Source organism: Ursus americanus, chromosome 13, assembly GCF_024610735.1.
Source record: "Ursus americanus isolate L20-20 chromosome 13, mUrsAme1.1.p, whole genome shotgun sequence".
NCBI classification, from domain to species: Eukaryota; Metazoa; Chordata; class Mammalia; order Carnivora; family Ursidae; genus Ursus; species Ursus americanus.
Window position 1 is genome coordinate 38,846,259 of NC_142139.1, and position 22,630 is coordinate 38,868,888.

The 22,630-nt window shown below is 35.0% G+C and overlaps 1 protein-coding gene across 4 annotated transcripts in view; it reads right to left on the reverse strand.

The window, feature by feature from the left end:
• Positions 1-22,630, reverse strand: part of LRBA (LPS responsive beige-like anchor protein) — a 791,030-nt gene that overhangs the window by 24,366 nt on the left and 744,034 nt on the right. For 3 of the 4 annotated variants that reach the window (XM_087866503.1, XM_045798849.2, XM_087866504.1), the window contains 4 exons: positions 22,202-22,394; positions 17,149-17,211; positions 11,868-12,023; positions 5,649-5,816 (listed from right to left, as the gene is read on the reverse strand). In XM_087866503.1, coding sequence (XP_087722629.1) covers positions 5,649-5,816; positions 11,868-12,023; positions 17,149-17,211; positions 22,202-22,394 — 580 coding nt within the window. The remainder of the gene's footprint in view (positions 1-5,648; positions 5,817-11,867; positions 12,024-17,148; positions 17,212-22,201; positions 22,395-22,630) is intronic. The other variant, XM_045798851.2, reaches the window with a different exon arrangement.

The following is a 22,630-nucleotide window of genomic DNA, read 5'->3' on the forward strand; positions in this document are numbered from 1 at the left end:
TTGAGAACTTTAGTTGACTAGAGCGAACTTGTATCTCCATACATTAGTTCTACCAATTGTTTGAAATTAAATTTCCCATCTGAGCATAAAGTATTAGACAAGCAACATTCTTTGGTGTGGCACTGTTAACATCTACACATGAAGATACCCAGTTTCAATTTGAGGGCATAAATCATCAGTTCTTCTGTTCTCATATTTATATGACTATAGCCTACGGCTGAATGGTATAGTCATTTTTCTCTGCAACTAAACAAGGTAAATAAATGTGATATATTGGCACATCACCCCACCACTCTGCATATGGTGCACATTAAGGTTGTATTCATTTGCCATATGAATATAATTCCTTTTACCACATCTACTATTAGTTACAAGCAGTAAATACAGAGTTGTTTTGCTGGAACTTGAGGGCCTGCATTACATCATGGAGCACTAAACATCCTGGACCTTCTGGAGAATTTCATAAATGTAGTAGTTTAATGTCACCTGAACTTGAACAATGCCAACATACTGTTTCAAACCCAACTTGATGAATTCTTCAAGAAAAGAAGAAAAATACAGGGCAGTCTTAGTGCTAGTACAACGGTGTACGCCAAAAGGCCACAAGGAAAGCTCTCAATGAGGTAAATACAAGAACTCACGCTCTGGACAAAGAATCAGATCAAGAGTCGCATCCCAGGTATAAGAAGGCTACTCATTTGAAGCATTGCTTTCATATTCAGAATCAAGTGAACATAAAGTTAAAATATCCAAACAATTTTCTTCCACTGTAGCTTACTGAAGACTGGTGATCAAGAAGATAAGAATTTATCTCATGACAAACTCATGCTTTGTTTTGTTAGGCATAGGTTGTGCTTACTTTTTCCTGAAACAATATATTTATTATAAATTTCCAAATCCACCTGAGGGTGGGGGAAAAAGAAGGAAGAAAGTGATTTCTTTTACAAACTTACATGGTTCCACACCAATGTACACATCTTGGGATTTATGACCCATAAAGAATACATCACAGCCAATTAAAAACAAAGTACAGCTGACTTATCAAGTACTGATGTTCCGATTTACCAACATTAAGTCCCCAAGTACGTCCAGCAGATGGTGCTCTAGGACACCTACTTACAGAGAGTAGTACTGTTTGTGTTACAGCCACCTACATTTTGGCAAGACAAAGAATAAGGATTTATCAGTAGCTTCAGTAAAACATATTAGGCTTTATGATAGAAAGAACATAATTCCTAAATATGTGCACAAAAATATACATATGCATAAGCACATATGCACAGAAGCAACCAGTAAATAATTCACACCTGGACATATAATGATACTACTTTTCTTATAGACTGATGAGTAGTCCATGTATATCAGTAGTATTTATAGTCATATGGCAAGATCATTCTAAATTCATTAAAAAAAAATTTAGAATGCCTGAAAGTTAGAATTCATTTTTAATTATAGCAGGAATGTCTCATTACGGTGATACTAGTAAAATTAACAACAGTAGGGTTTACGGTAATGACGTAAGTGATTGATGAGAGTATAACAAAATGAAGTTTTAGACAGAGAAAAAGCAGGGCAGCTATGGCATACAGTACTTTAAAAAACAGCTCTGTGGTCTGTTAGTGCTAGCCTTATGGTTAATAAAACCTTCTTTCTAATTAATGGTGCTGAAATATTCTTAAAGAACAGAATCTTGTTGTTATGAAAAAAACTTAAATACTTGTGTGTTTTTTTTTTCAGTAGACGCCATTCCCATAAAGGAGAAAGCTGACATAGATTAGCATGTCTGATTGCAAAGAGGAAAAAAAAAAATGCCACCTTTCAATCAAATCAAAACCAGAATGTGAGAATGGAAAAGTACTTTACTGAAATACTATATACACACATCCGCACAACACCCTCACAGTCAGCAACCATTTGCTTCTCGAGCTAATCAACTGCGGCTTTTAAAAAATTACTCAGAAGCCTGAAAATACTTAATAAGCATTTACTTTTAAATGCTTAATAAGCATTTAATTTTAAGTTTATGATCTAGTAATACATATCAAAATCATAGATAATTAATACCTATTTTGTAAATTTTCATCTTGCTCATAAGATCATTTCAAAGTTTAAAGTATTTAAATGTCAACTGAATGCACTGGGGGACATTTTCTCCAAAATTTGCAAATATATGGTCTGTATAGCATTATTCTGAGGGGAAAACGAGTGTTTCAGGAAAAGCATTTTGGTACAGGAATTCAGTTCTAAAACACAAAGAGTGCGAGGGCAAGGGGAGGTATGCTTCCATGTAGAAAATACCTTTCATTAAAATGTTCTTGGTTAATTTTATTTAAAAATCTACAACTAAATGGAATCATATCTTAATTTTTTTTCTTGGTAAGAAAATTACATTCCACAGGAGACAACTATCACAAAACAAAAGAGTCAAACATGAAAAACTCTCTGTTATACAGGAAAACAAGGCTTTTGCCACGTAATCTAGGCAGAGTTTATAAAACATATGCATCCTTTTAAAAGCCCAAGTTATACTAAATATAGATTTTATCCAGCTGAATTAGCCGGATATTGCCCAAGCAATCTGTATTTTAATACTGGATACCATGATTTTTTAAAAAAATAGTAATAAAGCTGTGAACTTTACATATAGCACTAGTATCAGATTTGTAGAAAATGGCGCAGGCGTATGACCGTAGGAGGAAAATTACTAGCTTATTCTCATGATTTTTGAAAAAAACAAAACAAAACACACAAACTAAATGCTTGAATGAGACCTAAAAAATGCAGAAAAAGCAATAGCTTAATTTTCTTTAATTTTCCCTTCAAGAAAGAAAAAAGTCTGTATTCAAAATTTAAGTTGAGCCATTGTGTGCATTTATAAACCAGACTGAAATTATACGTTAAAAAAAAAAAGTGTGGCTGTTTCTTAAAGGTCACTTATATTGCTTCCAGGAGATACAATATAGGAATAAGCATAACCTAAAATTCCTCATCTCAAAAGCTCTGACTTCAGCGGCTGCATCGTGGAGCCATCAACGAGCAGAGGCTTATAAAATCCAAACCAGCTTGCATGAATGTGTAAAACACGGTTCACATGCGTGGTAAAAATGTCTTTGTTTTTGTTTGTCATTTTCTTTGGAAAAGCTTAGACCGGCTTGTTCATTTTTCTATTCTAATGTGTGGAAATTCTCATTATATGAAAAAGTGCCTATTTGTCTTTCTCCCAGATTCATCCTTCAAAGCTAAAGCAAAATTAGATTGGGACATCAGACACTATAAAAGGGCCAGAAAGGATGAGGTTCACTTTGAGAAAGGTAATTTAATTTAGTCAAGATACATTACAATTTTCTAAAATTTTTATTAGATGTGCTGTTATGTTATTCTTTTATTTTTTTTTTTCTTTTTCATTACCAGCATTACTAGGAGTTAATGTCCACCATACTGCAGACAATGAGAGGGTATAGATGAAGTGCTTTATGAAAAATACAACATTATAATATACACTCTAACGCCAACAAGACGGTATTTATGTGGTGATTTATTTGCTCTAAGCATTCTGTGCTTCTGAGAACACCTTAAGTCAGTTACTGCTGTTGCTTTCATTTTACGGACAAGACAGAAGGAGCACAGCAAAGCTCGGAACTTAGATTTGCTTTACTCCAAACTCCAGGATTTGGTCAATGCTATTTGATTCATTTTTTTAGAAGACATGCATGTAAAAACCATCTCTAGGATGATTTATAAGGTATTTAAATATATATTTCTCCCTTCTGGAAAAGCTGAATATTTCCAGTTTTAGAATACACTTTAATATCTGAATAACGGCCATTACATGTAAGTGTAGCTAATAAGCCTTTAGCCACTTCTCAGGGTACACATTGGTAATGACCATGTATAACACAGAGAACACAATTAGGTCAAGGAAGTAAAAAAACAAAAACCAAACAAAAAAATTTTTTCTTGTGTTTGCAATGCTGTAAGCACATGAAACAGATTATTTTAAGGCAAGAGAAAGTTCTCCCTAAATATTTTTAGCTAAGTAACAAATTGTATATTTATTATTTATGTCAAGCCTAGGTTTGTCTTAGATAATTTACTGAATCTCGGTAACTAAATTTACAGACAGAGGAAAAAAAGAAAGTAGACCCTCCTGAAAGGCCAGAAATGAAGAAGGAGCACAAAGTAAGGGTCCATCATGTAAGGAATATGAAGTACTTCTCAAACGAAAGTGAAAAACAAAATCCCCGAAGTCTACATGTTTAAAAATTTTATCCTAGTTACATATAAAATGCAGATGTCTCTGTAAATATGCAGAATACACACACGAACACATCACCCTCCCATTTAAACACATATACTGAGTCTGACCTGATCACAAAGACTGTATTATCCAAAGCATCACAGCCTTGAAGTTATTTTTCATATTATATTTGTATAAGGAATCATCCCTGATTTGAGTAACATAAGAAATATACATTAGAGGATTTAATAAAAATTATGTTTACCCATCACACAAAACAAAAAAGCATAAACACAGCTTTTAGAAAATATTTCCCATATACTTCTTTTAAAATTATACACTGGTTTTTGACTAAGTATTTTTTAAAAAGGTTTCATTTTCAAACATTACACTTAATAAGCACAGCTTGCAGAAGTCAATCCAAAATGTGATGGACTGAAGTGTATTCAGACTGTTTGATAATTTAGAGTTAAGTGACAGAAGTAAGTACCACGATATTCAGGTAAAGCAATCAGGGACAAAATGGTGCTTCCTTAACCAAATACAGTGCAACTTGCTTTAAATTAAGAAACTGTAAATATTTAAGAGCAGTTAAAATGCTCTACCTTACGAAATAAAAATCTAAAGCTATTTTTGCAGGAACTCTTCAGTGTTGTCATAATCATTTTAATTAAATTCTCATTTTTCAGGTGGTCCTTTAATTGTTTTTTCCTACTTCTTAATGTGTTTTTCTAAAGCCATTTCTTTTCTGCAGCTGTGTGCGATTGGTTTTAATGGTAGCTGCTTCCTTTTTTGCCTTCTGTGAATTACAATTTTAAATGGTTACACATTTTTTGTTTTACTGCCTTCAGCATAGTTTCATAAAGATGTTTAAGGCTGTTGGTGAACATTTTCATTTCCCATCTGAAAAACCAAGAGCCAATTTGAATATTCCATATTGGCCTTTTATGACCTGTTTCATCTTTTAATATGTAAATGAAAGCATATTCTTCATAAAGACTGGTTCATTTCCACAAAATTATAATTGTTCTTTTGCTCTCTTAAAATATGCATTCAATAAACAAGATCGAGCAATATGTGACTGCTCTTTTATGTTGTATCTTGTTCGTGAATGAAACACCTCTCTTTTATTTGGTGACAGCCATTTTCAATGAAGAACTAGCATTTTCAGATCATAAGAATAACCTGTAACATGAAAAATGAGATTTCGTACTTGCACTTGAGAATTATCAATGCTCACAAAATGTTAATAAGTGAAAGGCTATCTAGACCTTTCTTAAATTATAACTAAGAAATTAAAAAGACTTGATAATTCAGTTTCACTTTCGCCATGATAAAAAACATAACTTCATTGCAAAATGTTATTATACATCACTTTAACAGTTTACTTATGAAATAAGTTTGTACTTACTGCCTGGGTTATCTCCAATCCCACTGCTCTTTCCATTCCAGTACCAGAGCAGAAGGGTTGCGTCACGTGACCCTGAGAGAATGTAGCAATTTCCCCCGATATAGGATTCAGAACGAGTGAGGCAAGTGACCACATCCCAATGGCCAAATACCACTTGAATCAATTTTCCTGAAATACAAAACAATTTTCTTTAAAACTGCTATAAAATAAAGAAATTCCAGTGACCATTTAACTTATAAGATAATGAAGTCATATTAACTCTGATTCTGATGATTCAGATTTTACAATCAAATTTGATCTGGTTTAACCTAAAAGTTTTCTTCAAATATTAACAACAAACAACCAATCAGTGATAATAACATTTTTGAAAGACATAATGTTAACACTATTTCAACAAACAATATTTGAGGACCATGATACCATATCATTATACGTGGCTACTATAAATTCCAAATGAATCAGGTCTACTGATTAAAGCAGGCCCAGAAGAACTTGTATCTGGAACGATTTCAGCAATTTCTTAAGTTACTCTGTATGATTCAAAGCAAAATAAAACTTGGGTGCCTTTCTTTACTCTATAATTCAGACTTTGCTAATACAAACTTGTCTCTGAATTAGTAAAGATATAATGTATTTCTTCTCTTTTTTTAAGTGATCTATACAAGGACGATATAAGCCACTTTGGAGAGTTTCTGTTCTTTTCAAATCAGAACTACATGAACTAAGTTTTGGTAAAAAGACTAATACATTGTGATTGCAATTAGAGCTGGATCATTCTTTCTTTGTTTTGATTGTCTGAATGATGAAAATTCCTTGGGGGGTGATGATGAAGTTAAGATAATGGCAGTTTATTGAACATTAATGACTGGGGACGAAAGGGAGGAACCCAGTACACTTACTATACATCTAGGGAGGGCTTCGGACACAGGATGAATTATTCACATCACAGTGCCAGAAAAAAAGTAAAGCCCCCACTTTGAGAATCTTTGTTTAAAAATCAGATATGGTGTTTATAATTCATACAAACTTGTCTAAAGAATGAAATAGCTGTAGGAGCCCTTCCACTACATCCCTATGGTTTCTAGCTAACATTTTCCTTTGAAATGTCTACAGAAGTACAGATGAATGTCATAGTATGTCCACCTCTCATAGTCGGCATGAATTTCTTTTTATTTTTAAAGAAGTGTTTCAGCGGGGTCATATAAATGGAATTCAAATATTCGAGAAGAAAGACCACTAGGCTGAAAAAAACCTAATATGCCTAAAAAGTTCGTGTTTAATTTGGAAACATCATAACCTATTCAAAAGTTTAAGGTCTCAGTTAAGTATTAGCATCTAGGTGTATTTAACTTTTCAAGATAATCACAAATATAACTAAAAAAGTACTTATGTTAATTTTTTAACTCTTGATTTTAATAAGTCTGAAGCTTATTACAAAGGCTGCAAATTTTTAAAAAAAGGTGAAATATAGTTTACTTAACTCAGAAAGTCAAATACAGCGTGTTCACTCCTGCAGAGTCTACTACTAGTAACTTTTAATTCAGATTCATTTCAGTCTCAAATTGCACAATTAAGAAAGTGTATTTTTTCTCCCGTGAATAAAGACTTTAGTCAAAGTAGGTGTTTTAACTGCTAGAAGTTAAAAATATGTACTTATGAATTTCTCCAACCTTTTAAACTGATATCAAAACATTTCATTTAAAAATTAGCTGTATCCACTACATCAAAAACTAAGGATGTACTGTATGGTGACTAACATAACATAATAAAAAATTATTATTAAAAAATTAGCTGAATCGATAAAGAATATGGTAAGAATTCAAGACTTCTTGGAATGAAAAAAATGGAAAAGAAAAAGGACAAATTAAATATGAAAAGATATAATCATTTCTATATCATTTCCAATTTATCTGAAGAACAAAGTGGAAAGGTTTGTGGTAAAATGGGTGGGGTTAAAGGCAGGCCGCCTTATAGAGGGTAAGAAAAAGTTAGGAAGCTCAATGCACTCTTATTACTAATCAGAAAACTGAAGGTTAAATCAGTGAGTTTTAACTACTGAAAATAACTGAACACACCATACTGCTGATTATTTTTTTGATAACAGAGTATGTACAGTTATTTCTGTATTTAGCCTACACCTAAGTGCAGAGAGCATGTAAACTCCAGGAATGATTTAAATGGGTTATTGAGGGTAGGCTTATTTCAGATATGATACCTATCACCTCGGTGGGTTGTGGGAGTAAGGAGGGGAGTGACTATAATTAAGTAGGTACAGGAGGCACACGGTACGCAGGAAATCCACGTGCTTCCAGAAGGCTTGGAAACGAGCAGCTGTTCACTTGGTAACTTACCTAATTTCCAACTCATGTGAGGACAAAGTGGAAAGATTTAACTGTAAAAGTGGGATGAATTAACTATAGTGGCAGAATTTTCCAAGATTCGTTTGTTATTTCTCGGTTAAGTCATTGCCCTGTATCTACAATATCAGTGTTAGAAAAATGTATACTCAGTCACTGTGGTTTCTTTTCTCATTAAAATTTCCTAGTGTTTTAATTTTTGTCCCCAAAGTTATCACAATTATTTCCTATTCAACAAACATTTATTGCACACCTACTAAGTGCCAAGCATTAGGCCTTCTTACATGTACATTGGTGGTAAATAGACATAATCCCTGCCCTCGGAGTATTTAGTGTCTAGTGGGGCAGACAGACATTAAACAAACACAAACACATGTAATTATGAATAGTGATGAGCATCGGAAACCGGGGATGTACTGTATGGTGACTAACATAATATAATAAAAAATAATTAAAAGAAAAAAAAAAGAATAGTGATGAGTATTATGAAAGGAAAAAATCAGTGAGAATAATGTAGAATGAATTTAGATTGGGCGTCAAGGAAGATTGAAATGAGGGAGTGACATTTACATATTTACATCTAAAGTGTTTCACACTTTAATACAAATTAACTACTTTTTACAATTTATACTTTGGACTCAACTCTGGAAAGCATTATTTTTTCAAGTTTACTTTTTCCTGTTCTGGCAGCCTTCCTCCGCAATATTTGTTATTGCTATGAGGTTGAGGTTCACTCCTCCTAAATAAATCACAGCATATAAATACCTGCTGCTCTTTTTCGTAAATTATTTTCTGATAATCTCATAAGTGTTCCTCAACCTTTATTTTTTGTTTCCTTTAATACCAGTCCACCTCTCCACACACTAATATCAAATATTACCACAAGCACTAGAATATCCCTTTTTTGACAGAACAAATTTTCTAGTTAATGTTTTATTTGACAGCTGTGCTACAAATAAAAAAAATTCAAGCTCAGGACTCCACACCACTGAATCTAAAATGCGGCCTGAAAATAATTCCCACTGCCAAGGGAAGGTTTTATTGTTGCCTCTGCTGTTCTGGTTGTGTCCCGAAAACATGATTTATGTTTCAAGAATTTTCTGTTACAACCATGTTTCTCTCCCCCCCTCACCGCACCCCGAATCTAATAAGAGAAGGATTCTTTTTTTTTTTTGGCTTATGTGCTAAAATATAATTGAATTCAACACTTGTGATAGCTTTGCTATTATATATTATTGATCATACAATTTTCCCCTTGCTTCTGACAAACTTAAAGGAGAAAATATTTAATATCCCTATTGTCAAAAAACACAAACACATATTTACCCTAACTGAAATTATTTTAAATAAAACTAGCATCATAGTTTGTATATAAGATATTAAGATATTAGGACTATCATTTCAGGATTTTTTCATAACTTTTCTGGCAAGCATAAATATTGTACAAGCTGAGTCCCACTGAAATGAAGTTTAAAATAAGGCTACTACTTATAAAAATGTTTCGCGCACACACACACACACACACACACACACACATTTTAAGAAACAGTAACTAGTGGAAGACTTTTGGAAAGAGGGGAAGGAATGTTACCTAGTTTATGAAGTCTAGAATGGTATCTAGCTTATCAAATCTAACATAACATGGAAGACATACTAAGAACTTAGTGTTATAAATTATAGCATTTTCCCAAATTAACCAATACTGACGGGTACAATATATGGTAGAATCACAAAGAATGCTACATTTGAATTCAGAAGAGCTGGCTCCAAGGCCCAGTTCAATCACCACTATCTCTAAGAATTTCAACAAGTTACTTAACCCTTCTAAACCTCAGTTTCATCATCTGAAAAATGGGGATAAAGATACCCGTTCTCTCTCTCTCTCTCACAGGACCACTATGAGGCTGAAACAATATCATGCATATGAAAGAACTTTGTAAATTCTAAAGAACTGTGTGCGAATGTGTTATTTTAATTATTAGTATTAGATAACAGTGAGGTTAGCTCTATAAATATTAATATTCAGTGCTTTTTAAAAGTGACATGGAATGTCAGCAAGCTCAAAAATCCTCAAATGTCAAAACCAAAGATTGACATAATATATGATTCCACTTACATAAAATTTTGGAAGACGCAAAATGACAGAGATGAAGAATAGTTCTGTAGAGGCTGAGGTGGGGGAAAAGGGGCCTATAAAGGGGAAGCACAGGGAATTTTTGGGATGAAAGAACTACTCTGCATCTTTATTGTGGTGGTTATGTAATTCTGCACACTGTCCAAACTTACAGAACTTTAACCCAAAAAGAATTAATTTTATTGTATATAGATTATAAAATAATTTTTAATGTGTAAGAAACAATAAGCAATCTAAAAGAATGTTTAAGAAAATTTTGTGAAAGAGTGTAGCAATGTTAATCTGAACGTTTTTGCTAAAAGGGAGCACAATTTAAGGTCAAATGATTCTAAGCTATCATTACCATAATAGCAGAAGAAGAAGTTAAAATTTGAATTTAATGACTAAAGCAGAGAAAATTCATTATAATAGTAAATAATTTTAGGGACACACCAATCCCCACGGCACTTTTTAAGAATTCTAGAGCAGTTTTAGGCTCAGTAGCAATCAACCTCATAGACCTAAACATGCAATAAGCACCTGACAAATGAGAAAGACTCGAATAATGATATTTTCTCTCTGGACGTACAGAAGGTAGGATGCAAATTATAAGAAAACTAGATCATCAGTTCCATAGAAAAATAAATAAATAAACAAGATCGTGGCAAGAACAACTTCTAGGGTTCTATATGAACATAGTCGACTATTTCCCCTAGTTTCTCATGGCTGTATTACAGTACTATCATCAAAATGCATTAAGGACAAAGTCCTTGAATAATCAACAATTAATTTTTCAATACATTACACTTACTAAAGGAGAAACAAGGACTCATACATTCTATAAAGATTACTGACAAGACTGAAAAATAATTTACTATAAAACATTAAATCAACTAGAAATTTCAATTATGAAGAATTTCTTATTCCTACCATATTTAAGGAAGATATTTGTAGATCCCTGTTTTAGTTGAAATAATCTACTTCCACAGTATTATCAAGTTCTGATATATTAATATCTAATTCTAATTCTTTTAAATGTTCAACTACATATTTACCATAAGTTGACTTCCCCCTCTAACAGTTTCCAAAATACTTCAGAGAGACTTCATTACACTTTCTTGATGTCCTATATACAAAAACTTAGAAACATTTTACTAGATTGGATCTTCCACATTAATAATGACTTGAGCTTGATTTGTCCCTTAGGGAGATGCATGCAAATGAATAAATGGACTTAACGTTTTATATTCTAACAAGAGCTTCTGTCACATATAAAATCAGTAGTCAGCTACTTTCCTTCATGATGGTGTAGCTTTCAGCAAGATTCTATGCAGAACTGAGTGGAGGCAAGGTATCTACTACTAAGAAATACATTTAATGAGAATTCCCAGTAAGGAAAAAAATGTGGGAAAATACACCAGTATGTGTGTGCGTCTGCTATATGATTGTGCATAGATACACGTGCGGATGGTATTTACATACCTGCATGTGATTTCAAATGAATCATTCATTCTGTAACCACGAGGCTTGGGGACACACCTACTATAAAAAACTGCCTCTTAAAAATATGCTGAAATTAACTTAATAGTGGACTGTATAATAGATTTTTACTTAAAAGGGAAAAACAGTGTCTCTAATGTTACACATTTTACAACCCTGTAAGTACTGAAAGGAATATGAGAGAGCATTCTAAGCCCCTCAATGCTACTTGCAGTTAACTTTAGTTCACTGATGGAGAAAATAAGTTACCTGTGTCAGTAGAGTAGACTCGGAAACTCTTATCCCAGAAGCCACAGATGAGAATATAGCGGTTGTCTGAAGTGATGACAAAGCACTGGGAATGGACCTGAATACTTTGGTCTAAAAGGTCAGTGATTTGCCTCCTGTGCATTCCTGTATTGCTGGCTGTGAGAACAGAGGAAGAACAAAAATCTAACTAAACCCACACACGTACAAAAATCCTATAGTTTGTAACACTGGGGGTGAGGAGTGAGGCAGGAGAGGTAACACATTCCAGGATAAGAATATTTGATCTTTAATTTAAAATTTTAAACACAGTGATATTTGAAGAATAAACAGGAAAATATATCCGGTTGTTGGAAGAATGTGGGTAGCTAAATTCAACATCTCAGTAAGAAATTTTGCCTAGAGGGAAAAATAATAACATACTACAATTTCAAAATAGTATACAATTCTCAGAACATGCTTTCTAGCTCTTGGGCAGGACCAAACTAGATTACAGTCTCCAGCTCGCACCACAGTTAGGTTTGTGTTTCTGACAATCTCATTACACCCATTGTCATGAGAATGGATTCGCGTTGTGACAATCTATTACCTTTAACTTTTTGTCACAGGAAAGAGATATTAGAATTTAAATGTCATATATTTGAAATATTGTAGCATCTTGAAGTACTTTGGCTTTAACAGGTCTTTAATTTGACTAGATGTGAGCTCCCATTTCCCCTGTTTGCAGCTGCACTTGCATGTAGGGAAAGGGTAAAATGACTATTTATTAAAGATACTCGTAACTGAAAAGTCAAAGCACAGCACACTGCCACTTTCTTACTCCTTATGTAAGCAATAAAACAAGACAGTCTGGCAGTGTTTTCAAAGTGCTACAGAGCACCTGATACGGGGTTTGTCACAAGGTGCAAGGTCAGACACAGAGCGACATCAAGCACATAGGAAGAGTAATAATCCTTTAGAAATATACTATCAAATATGTCATTATCACAAAAGGAATTTTCACTGAGATGCCTTTTTTGGAACCATGAGGCCAACCAAAGAGAAAGCTTTCTTTCTAGTGACCAAAGGGTTATTTCACCACCAACTTTCCAATACAAATAATGGTTCTTATAATAACAAAGGAACTTGATTGTACCAGAAATCAAAACAAACAAAATAAATTTCTGCATCTGATCATTACATTCTTTGTATAATAGTCTTCAGGGTTTTTTTTTTTGTGTGTTTTTTTTTTTTTGGGGGGGGGGGAACCTCAACCTATAAATGCGTTATTGATAAAAATAGAAAATAGAAAAATATTCATTGTAAGTAATAACTAAGTTAATGTGGCCAAACTAAAAGAAGGCTCAGAAAGTAATGCAGAAGAAAGAAAGTGTTCAAAGGACTTTCCAGTGCTGTGCTGGTAACCACCGCGGACACAGAGAAATAAACCTCTCTGCCCTCACGGCAAACACGACATAGCAAATGTCTGCACAGACAGAATCTCATGCAAGATTCTGCTAGCGTCTGTCTATACAACTTAACCATGTAAGATTACTAGATAACTATTTGATAATAGGCTTCATATACTTTTGGGGGATTAATGAACTAGAAAGTGACAGCAATAGTAAAAAGGGTAGAAATCTATTTGGGGATCACTCCCCTGCCACCTCCTTCCCACACAAAGGGAAGTTGCTGGCAAATGAAAAAAGCTTTTATGGGTATCATAGTGCATCACAGAGAGACATTAGTATCCCACTGCAGCGAAGCTGTGTGGTACAACTTGGATCCTTTATTCCAAAAAATCTAGCAATTAAAGACAAGGTATGTAGTACTTTCTATACTGGTTACTGCAGTACTTCATTCCACATGAAAACTGTGAAAATGTTTATTTTTGTTACTATTTATATGACTTTTGTTTCTATGATATAAACCTTCACTGGTCTTTGGCCTTTTCTTTTTTAGGGGGGCATGGTCTCTTAGGAGGACCTCGCTTCACAGATATGGGCGTGTGCGTAATTTTGAATTGAGTGACCACAATGTACCCCCTCCAATGGGTAAAGGCTGCGGCCCTTTCGGCATTCAGATGAGCTATTTTCTAATAAATGCTTACCTGTACTTTAATATTGCAACTCCCCCCCCATCTATCCATTTATCCATCCATCCAATCCATATACCCTCTCTCTCTCACAACGGCCTTTCCTTTATCTCGTTGTCTCCTGAGATTCAGTACCGAAGGTATTTTTATTTAATGAAAATTAGGTATATTTGTCTAGATAAGCAGTCTTCAAACTGGGGCATGCATAACCCTGGCAGGAGGGTGGTATAAAATTTCCCAAGGGATAAACAGGCACAGATGGTTTTAAGGGAATCAATTTCTAGTTCCTCAAGTTTTATATGTTCTCTTCTCTGAAACAGATTTGCCTGAGAACTCTCCTATGAGTTCTCCTTTCTTACATCCCTTTTTGCATGCTCTTCTTCCACTAAATAAAATACAGGCATAGTTCTTTCCTATCCAGAATCTTACTATAGTACTTTATCTCAGGGTATAAAAATCTCTTGAGATACAAATAAAGGGACAATTCAAAATACTGATTATGAGGCTGAAAAGTGAATGTCAAGGTATCAAGTCATTCGGCAGGGCAGGTGGTTTCCAATTCATTGCTTTCAATAAAATGGAAGGAGGATCTAATCATGATGCCAATTGATAGATCATTAAAAATAAATTTCAACGATAGATTGTTAAAATGATCATTTAATGATAGACCATGAAAATAACTCTTAGTAATAGATTACTAAATAAATTTTGTCACATAATTTGGAAAAAATTCAAAGATTTGAGTGACATTGTTAAAACAAAATTCTTTCCTTTCCCTTCTATTTTCTTATGTGAGTAACTTTCCTCAGAGCTTCTACCTATTAAAAAAAACCCAAAACGATGAACCATTGACAAATCCTGTCTCATTCAGCAACAAATAATGTTCATTCATAAATACTTGAGCAAAGTGGGGGAGGAGGAAGCCCTATCCATTTCATTAAAGATGTATTTCCAATAAATGTTTGTTTTTATGTTTAATAATGTCTATTAAAATTTATAATTTTAATAAGTGTGTATTAATAATTTTTGTAATGATAAGTCAGTAAAGATCAGTTTTTAGAAAAACGGAGTCTTACGGTCATAGGAAATTTTAACAGTTAAATTAACATACCTATGTTTAATTTTCCATATATTTTTATTGCTGAAAAGTATAATAGGGTAATCAATTTTGAAAAGTTAAAATAAAATTGTGTAGGTAGGGGTAGAATAAAAATATAAATTTAAGATGAAAAAGGAATACAAAATTTTCAACTGTTAAGAGCTTTTTTTTAAAAAACAAATTTTTAAAAAAACAAATTTATTTTTAAAAAAACAAAATGGTGACTATTGATTCACTTTGATATTTAAATTCCATTGGATATATGTAAAATTTTATACACTATGCAAGCAATTATAACCTTTGCAACTATATAAACTTGTGATGTAAACTTTCAGATGCTACATTAAAAATATGTGAGAAGGTACATGGTTTTAAACATTATTTTAGGGGATACAGGAGCAAACAGTCCTGTGACCAATGATGTGGAGTAGGGAAGAAAACTATGGCCTGTGCCTGGTTTTGTATATAAAGTTTTACTGGAACACAGCAATACTCATTTGTTTGTATAATTGTCTATGGCTGCTTTTGTGCTATAACAGAATTAAGTAGTTGTGTCTGAGACCTTATGGTCTACGAAGCCTAAAATATTTACTATCTCGTCCTTTACCGAAAAAGTTTACCCATGCCTGGTCTGAAGGGTGACAGTTGCTGAAATCATTTAATTAGACTTGACTATAGGATATATTCACTGTCAAGTTTTAAGGCAAACGATGATTTATACTTCATAAATAATGCTTTTAAAGGACTTATCAAATGGACTTTATTTTCCTGACGTTTAAAACTTTACCCAAGTGAACATTTTATTTTTTAATATATGGCAAATCATATGTACTCAAAGCAAAAGATGATTTAGGAATCAGAGCAGTATTTATCCTTGTGGTGGATAATTCCTTCTTAGATTTCTGCTTATACGTGGGGGACTGATGAATAAATCAATTTTGAGCTTAACATTATTTTAGTTCATCCTGATAGTTCATTCGCGAATGGTAGCCACTTAGCCCTCTACTGAGCTAACCCTTTGAAACACTGGTTTTAAAGACAAAAAAAGTTGACCTACACATAGGGAACACCTTGTATTTTAAAATAATAAGTCAGCTCATTCATGTGCTTTATTTAAAAACTTAAACATTTTAACAAACTTATATGCCAGGGAAATTTAACAAAATCAAAAGCTGAACATCCACATTGGTACATACCCCTACAACTAGGCAATTAAGTTTTTTATTCTGGAAGTTACTGAAGAGCATCTTTAAAAACAAGAAATGTTAATATGTTCATATCAGTAACATTCTCAGTGAAGCCACATCTGAAATCCTCACCCATAAGAATGAAAAATTCTAAACGAGAGATATCACCTGACTCAAAAAGCACAGAAGCAATTAAATATTCGAAATCATCTGCTACCAATGCTCATTTCATCCCAAAGGCTCTTCCTGGTCTCCTCCCTTTTCCTTTTCTCCCCCTTGAACAAATTTAACCTCCAATGGCAATTTATTGGGCTGTGGGACCATAGGAAAATGAATACAAACATCTTAACACTGCCATTGGCTGGGCAATATATTTCAACTTCGAAACTGCTTTGCAATTGCACATTAATCCCCTCAGACTGAACAGAGGGTCCAGGAAGAAAGGATTGATCTCCTTTAATGATGAAACCTTGGCACTACAGTTTTATTTTTCACAACACAGTGCTGCTAAGAACCCCACTGTTATTATGAAAATTTCCCTAGCAAAGGAGCTCCATCACATTACCGGTGCACCAATTCATCATAACGTGCCTCGCTCCTGCTCATCAACAAGTCTGAGTGATGAAAAGATCCAATATTATCCTGACAGTACTTCATGCGCATTCTCAATCACACATTATTACAGCATCCATATTAATTTTCAGTGACACGCGTCCTAGGCCTGTTCAAATTAGGCAAACCAACGAGGGGGAGTTGATGAAATACCAGCATAGCCACAGCTCATTGCATTCCAATTTGCATGCAAATGGTTTATCAGGAAAATTCCATTCCCAGCAACCAGCAAGTGAAAAACAACTGTAATCTACACTTCAGGGCCACCATACAGAGCTTAATGAATCGCAAAGAGAGAAAGAAGTGACAGACCTATGAGAGGATCGATTTCCACTGGCAGCTGGTATGGCTGGTCTTGTACTGCACCTTGATGAGCTGGAATTCACAAAAGATTAAAAAAAAAAGCATTATTTTTCTTATACTAAACTACATAAAAATGTTTAAGTCAAGTCTTCCATAGAATTGTTTCCAACCTCCAAATCTCTCATATACTTTTGTGAAATTTAAAGAAAAAAAAAATCCAGGTGCTTTTACGGCTAGCTTATGAAACATTTATTTTAGATTAGTGCTGTTCTGAACATGTGCCATCGGCAGTGGCTCCAGTCCTGGGCCATAAGCTCTAGCAGATGCTTGACTGGCAACCTCTGATGCTGCAACAAAACAAAATTAAGTGGTAAAGCGCGCTGAAAACAAAATGTGACAACCATCTGCTGACTGTAGCAAATACTGTTTTTTTGTTACTTCTTAAAAAGGCAGTTTTGAATGCTGCAGCACAAAGGATCCACAAAAACGTCAATTTATGATGGAGAAAGGGAAAGCTCTAAGTCAGGGAACATTTAATGTTTCATCCATCACTTAAAACCAATCAATTGAAAGTTTGAATAAAAATAAAGAAAGCGATCCGCAGATAAATGTTTTAGTTAAATGCATTTGGCTGAAATATTTTCCTCAAGATTGGATTGAGGTTTTTAAGAAAAGTTTTATTAATATTTAATATTTCCATGGTTTCAATTTCAAAATACTCTGAGAAGCAAATGAAAAACAAAAATCAATCCATACTAAGAATAGTTTGTTCAACAGTTCTAAAGGTTCCTGCATACTTATTTTGTTATTGAAAAGAGATTTTGAGGGCTGTTTCCCTGTGAAAGGTAGAAGGACTTAAGGTAAAGAGGAAGTGTGCTGGGGAGCCGGAGCTGCTGCGGGCTGCTATGCAGACTTAGGCGAGCATAAACCCAAAAAGGAAGGGTTTTGGAGTAGATGATCTTTTCAGCTTTGTAATTCTAATAGTTAAATTCTGGGCCCTTTTCCAAATTATTTTCCCCGAATGACTCAGCCATTCACTCTGGTCAGTATCTGCCTTTTACAGACTCATCAGCATTTAAACTACTGCTTAGCTGGTATCAGAACTCTGCTTAATACCGTCATATTTTAGGAAATCTTTCTGTCTCTCCTTGAGGGGCTTAAAAGAAAAATGGGGTACGTTCCAATAAGTTCATTAGATTATTTTTAAAACTTATTATGTTATCATTTCCCCTGTTAGCAAATACCAACTTTTCAAGGTGGTTTCAAAGATCATTAATACTGATAAAATACCTAAGTACAATATTAGCACTAAAAATTATAGTTGAGTATGTATAAGAAATTAAAGTAGCTGAAGAAAGGAAGCTGTATAACTCAGTCTTTTTTACTGAAGGCATTGTCTGCTGATCACTGGCTCTGCCAGGAAGAAATCAGGGGACACATACAGGGAATGTTCAGGGAGAATGCACCATAGCTTCTGGTTAACCCAAAAGTGCCATTTACTTTCAGTAATACCACTGCTAATCAATTAATACCTTGACAATTCTTCTCTACTTTTCTTAGAATCTGGGATCATAGAGACATGAAAGACACAGTGTCACTGAAACGTAGGAGGGTAACTATCTCTGGTCATGCCTCAAATTCCAGTGCTGCCACTGACTGCCCGTGTGACCTTGGGCAAGTTATGTAGCCTCTGCATTTCAGTTTCCTGATCAGTAAAATGGGTTAGTTAGACTGAACAATATGAAATTAATAATACCTGACATTTTGACCTATAAAGAGGCGATTTCATATGGTTCAACCTAAATATACAACTTACATCCTAAGACTGTTGAGGGGATTCAGTGAGTTAATACATGTAAAGTGATTAAAACAGTATCTAGAACCTAGAAAATGCTCTATAAATGTTAGCTGCTATTCTTTTATTCTGTAAGCAGGTTCTGTAAGGTCCTATGGAGGAGAAGGAAAAATAAAGATAACTTTTTTTTTTTTTTAAATCAGGACTCAGACACTGCTGAAAGAAATGATAGGAGCTAGCTGTCTAATGCACAAACTATGGAAATCATAGTTTCTCAGAAAAGAACCAGAGTCTAAATTTTTAAAAAAGTAGTATAACATGAATTTGATATTCATTGGAGAAAAACTGTTGGGGGATTTCTGACATTTTTGTTCATGACATTTGTTTGAAATCAAGGCATATCAATGCAAGGGAAAGGTAGAACAAGATAGGATGAAAGACCAGATTTATATAAACACACTTGAAATGAGACACAGATTTAATAAAATGAATGCTTAATATTTTTAGGTGTAGGTATAAGCTCAGAATTGGAGATCACATTGTAGAAGGGTTAACTACCTGTGTATTCCCGTATGTATTTATCTGGTGAGGAGTTGCTGTGTCATACTGTAAAGCCAGGGGGTGGAAACAAAACACAAGGTACGCGTGGAGTCTGAATGGGTGTCTCTGGATCATAGGGGCCCCCAAATGTGGGGCGACTATCCATAGGATGGAAGCTGAGGCAGAACAAAGGAGAAGTTTATTGAATACACTGCAGGGGAGCATTGGGCAGGGGAGCAGAGGAGAGGCTGTCTGCAAGGAGGTAGTGGGTGGGGGCTGCTTTTAAAGGGAGAAAGGGAGCACGTATGCAGATGTAGGGAATATTCCCTTCTTTGGGAACTGTGCCTCACTGTAAGTAGCCCCTTGGTTAGGGCCTATGGGTATTTTGAGGTGGGGCACCTGGAGGGCCTGTCTGTATTCCATCACCCAAGTCGGCTTGCCTAAAAGCAGCCTGGACATCTCCCCTGGCAGATGAGCAATGACAAATCTTAGACATTCGGGCAGAGGTTTCATCCTCAGTAGTACAGACACAAAGGTGGCTCACTGGGGAGAACAAGAGGCAAAGAACTGGTAAAACATATGCAGTCCTCCAAGCTTTTTTTTTTTTTTTTTAAATTTTATTTATTTATTTGACAGAGAGAGACAGCAAGAGAGGGAACACAAGCAGGGGGAGTGGGAGAGGGAGAAGCAGGTTTCTGGCTGAGCAGGGAGCCTGATGTGGGGCTTGATCCCAGGACGCTGGGATCATGACCTGAGCCAAAGGCAGATGCTTAACGACTGAGCCACAAGCTTTTATCTCACAGAACGGTGGGCTTGGGCTGGGAACAGCTGGGTGCACTGTAAGTGGTACTCCAGCAAGAGATGCTGCCCCTAAAGCACTTCACATATCTAGAGAAAAATTGGAAGTAGGGAAAAGAACACGTGACCACCAAGTACTAAGGGAAGCAAGCTTTCCAGTCAGGGAAATGGGCTGGCTCACGAGGGGACTGCCAGGAGCCTGGCATCAATACTTTTGGAGTATCAGCTGGAGACCTAGTAAGTAGCCCTTTCGTGGAGTCAGCTCAGTTCCTGCTGAGCTGGCTCTCTGCTAGGCTGAACGGAAGACAGTGGCAGAGAGTAGCCCGGGCTTTCCAGCAACTGAAAAGGTTTGTTTCTCCTTAAATATGCTGTCACTCTGTTTAAACTGAAGAAGTTCTCAGAGCTGCCACAGCCACCCAGGATAGGCATCATTTGTGCTGGCCCTGATGGCGCACACTACTGGTGCTTTTGCCGAGCTCTAAGAGTAAATGCACACTGACTAGGTCGATCCTCTAGTGTATTTGATAGCATACATCACCAGCATGTTTTTCCTCTAACGAGTAGTATTAGAGAATCAAAAAATCACATTTGTTAACTGATAATCTTTAGTCCCAAAATATGTCATCCGCATGCACATTTTCCACTGTAAGTTCACTTGAAGAAAAAGGAATACAAGGACCTAATAATAGAGATTGAATATACCTGCCTCGATTTCTACTTTCTCTACTTTTTCTGAAATCTATTCTCTAATCAAATATTGGCATTCATTTCCTTTCTACTACAAGAAAATGGCCATATTTAATAAATTCTGATACCAACCACAGATTCTTCATGATGGATACCTTACTGAGCAAAGTCAGCGCACCAAGTTTTTGCTTGAATGCCAATTCAATTCTATTCCATTCTAAGTGCTTTTGCATTTAATTTGACATGAGGTCCTATTCAAGAATTTATATTTTTTGCAACCAGTTCAGGTATTATAATGAGCAGTACTTTATGTACACTTTACAGATTTAATGACAAGTTATCAGACTACTAAAATCTATCTTTTAAAATTTCCTACCTAAAACAATGGCTTGGAAAAAAGCCTATAATCTTCAGGACTTTAAAAGATTTTCCTTCTTAAAAACAGAATTTCTAACTAGTGGCCAAAAAGAACAGTGCTAGATCCAGATCCTAACATTCCTGTTCTAATGAGAGGCAATAAATCATAGAGGGTGATCATAAAATTTGAGTCAGAAAACTTGGGTTCAAACCTGGCCCTGCCACTGACTGGCCATATGTGATACTGAACAAGGCAAGTTCCCTGGGGCTCAGTATCTTCATTGGTAAAACATGGGGCTGGATTAGATGAACTCTCTGGTTTCTTCAAACTTTGGTTTATGATTCTGATGGTTATTTCAGTATCGTGCTGTTAGTTACCCTAACTATTCAACATTTAATGGAAAAATAGAATGTACTTATGGGTTTGTAGTATTTGGGCTGTGAAATTTAAGTGTTTTTTTTTTTTTCTATTGTCCATGACAAATACTATGATGTCATACACAAAAAGGCACATAAGTAGACGATGAAAAGTGTTGAGTACATGAGTAAGTGGAAAAAAGGAGACCATCTGATAAATAAATATATACTATTTATGGACACAATATAGAAAATCATTATATTAAGTTAGAGAAATGATATTTATCTAAAAGGAATAAAGACAAACCACCAGATGCCAAAGAATAGTTTATGTTTTAACCTTTGTATTCTATGCCTCAGAGGGGACTTCTTTAAGCCTTTCAGACTATTAAATATTTTGATTCAGACTAATGCTTGAAAATTGAAAAGCTTCAATGTTGAGATATCATATATTTAAAGTGGATATTACAGTATCTTTCTACAGTGTTCAGCAGTTACTATGCATCATCATGATATTTCTTTACTTACCAGGAAGGTTGTGCCACTTGTTCACTGCAAATAGTCTGTTAGCAGTGACTGTGATCACGGCAGGAGTCGCCAAACCAGGCTGGGTGTTAGCTGCCACGTGAGTGACAGGGGAGTTGGAGGGAAACTTTAGGACCATGATAACATCCTGCTGGGCTTGGTCTGTGAACATCAATGGACTCTGCAGGAGGAGATACTGTTGAGTGGGCATGACAAGACCCAAATATACAAGAAGGAAAAGACAAAGAAAGACAAGAAAGAGGGTGCAGGAAAAGAAGAGGAAAGACCATGTTAACACAAGTTGCAACTGAGAGTGGGGTGAGCAGAAAGGTTTATAGAAACAGCAGTTAGGATTGGCTTGTAATTTTCGTGTATGTCATTAGTTGAATGTTTTGGTGATCGAAGTAGAATAACATTAACAGAAACATTTTA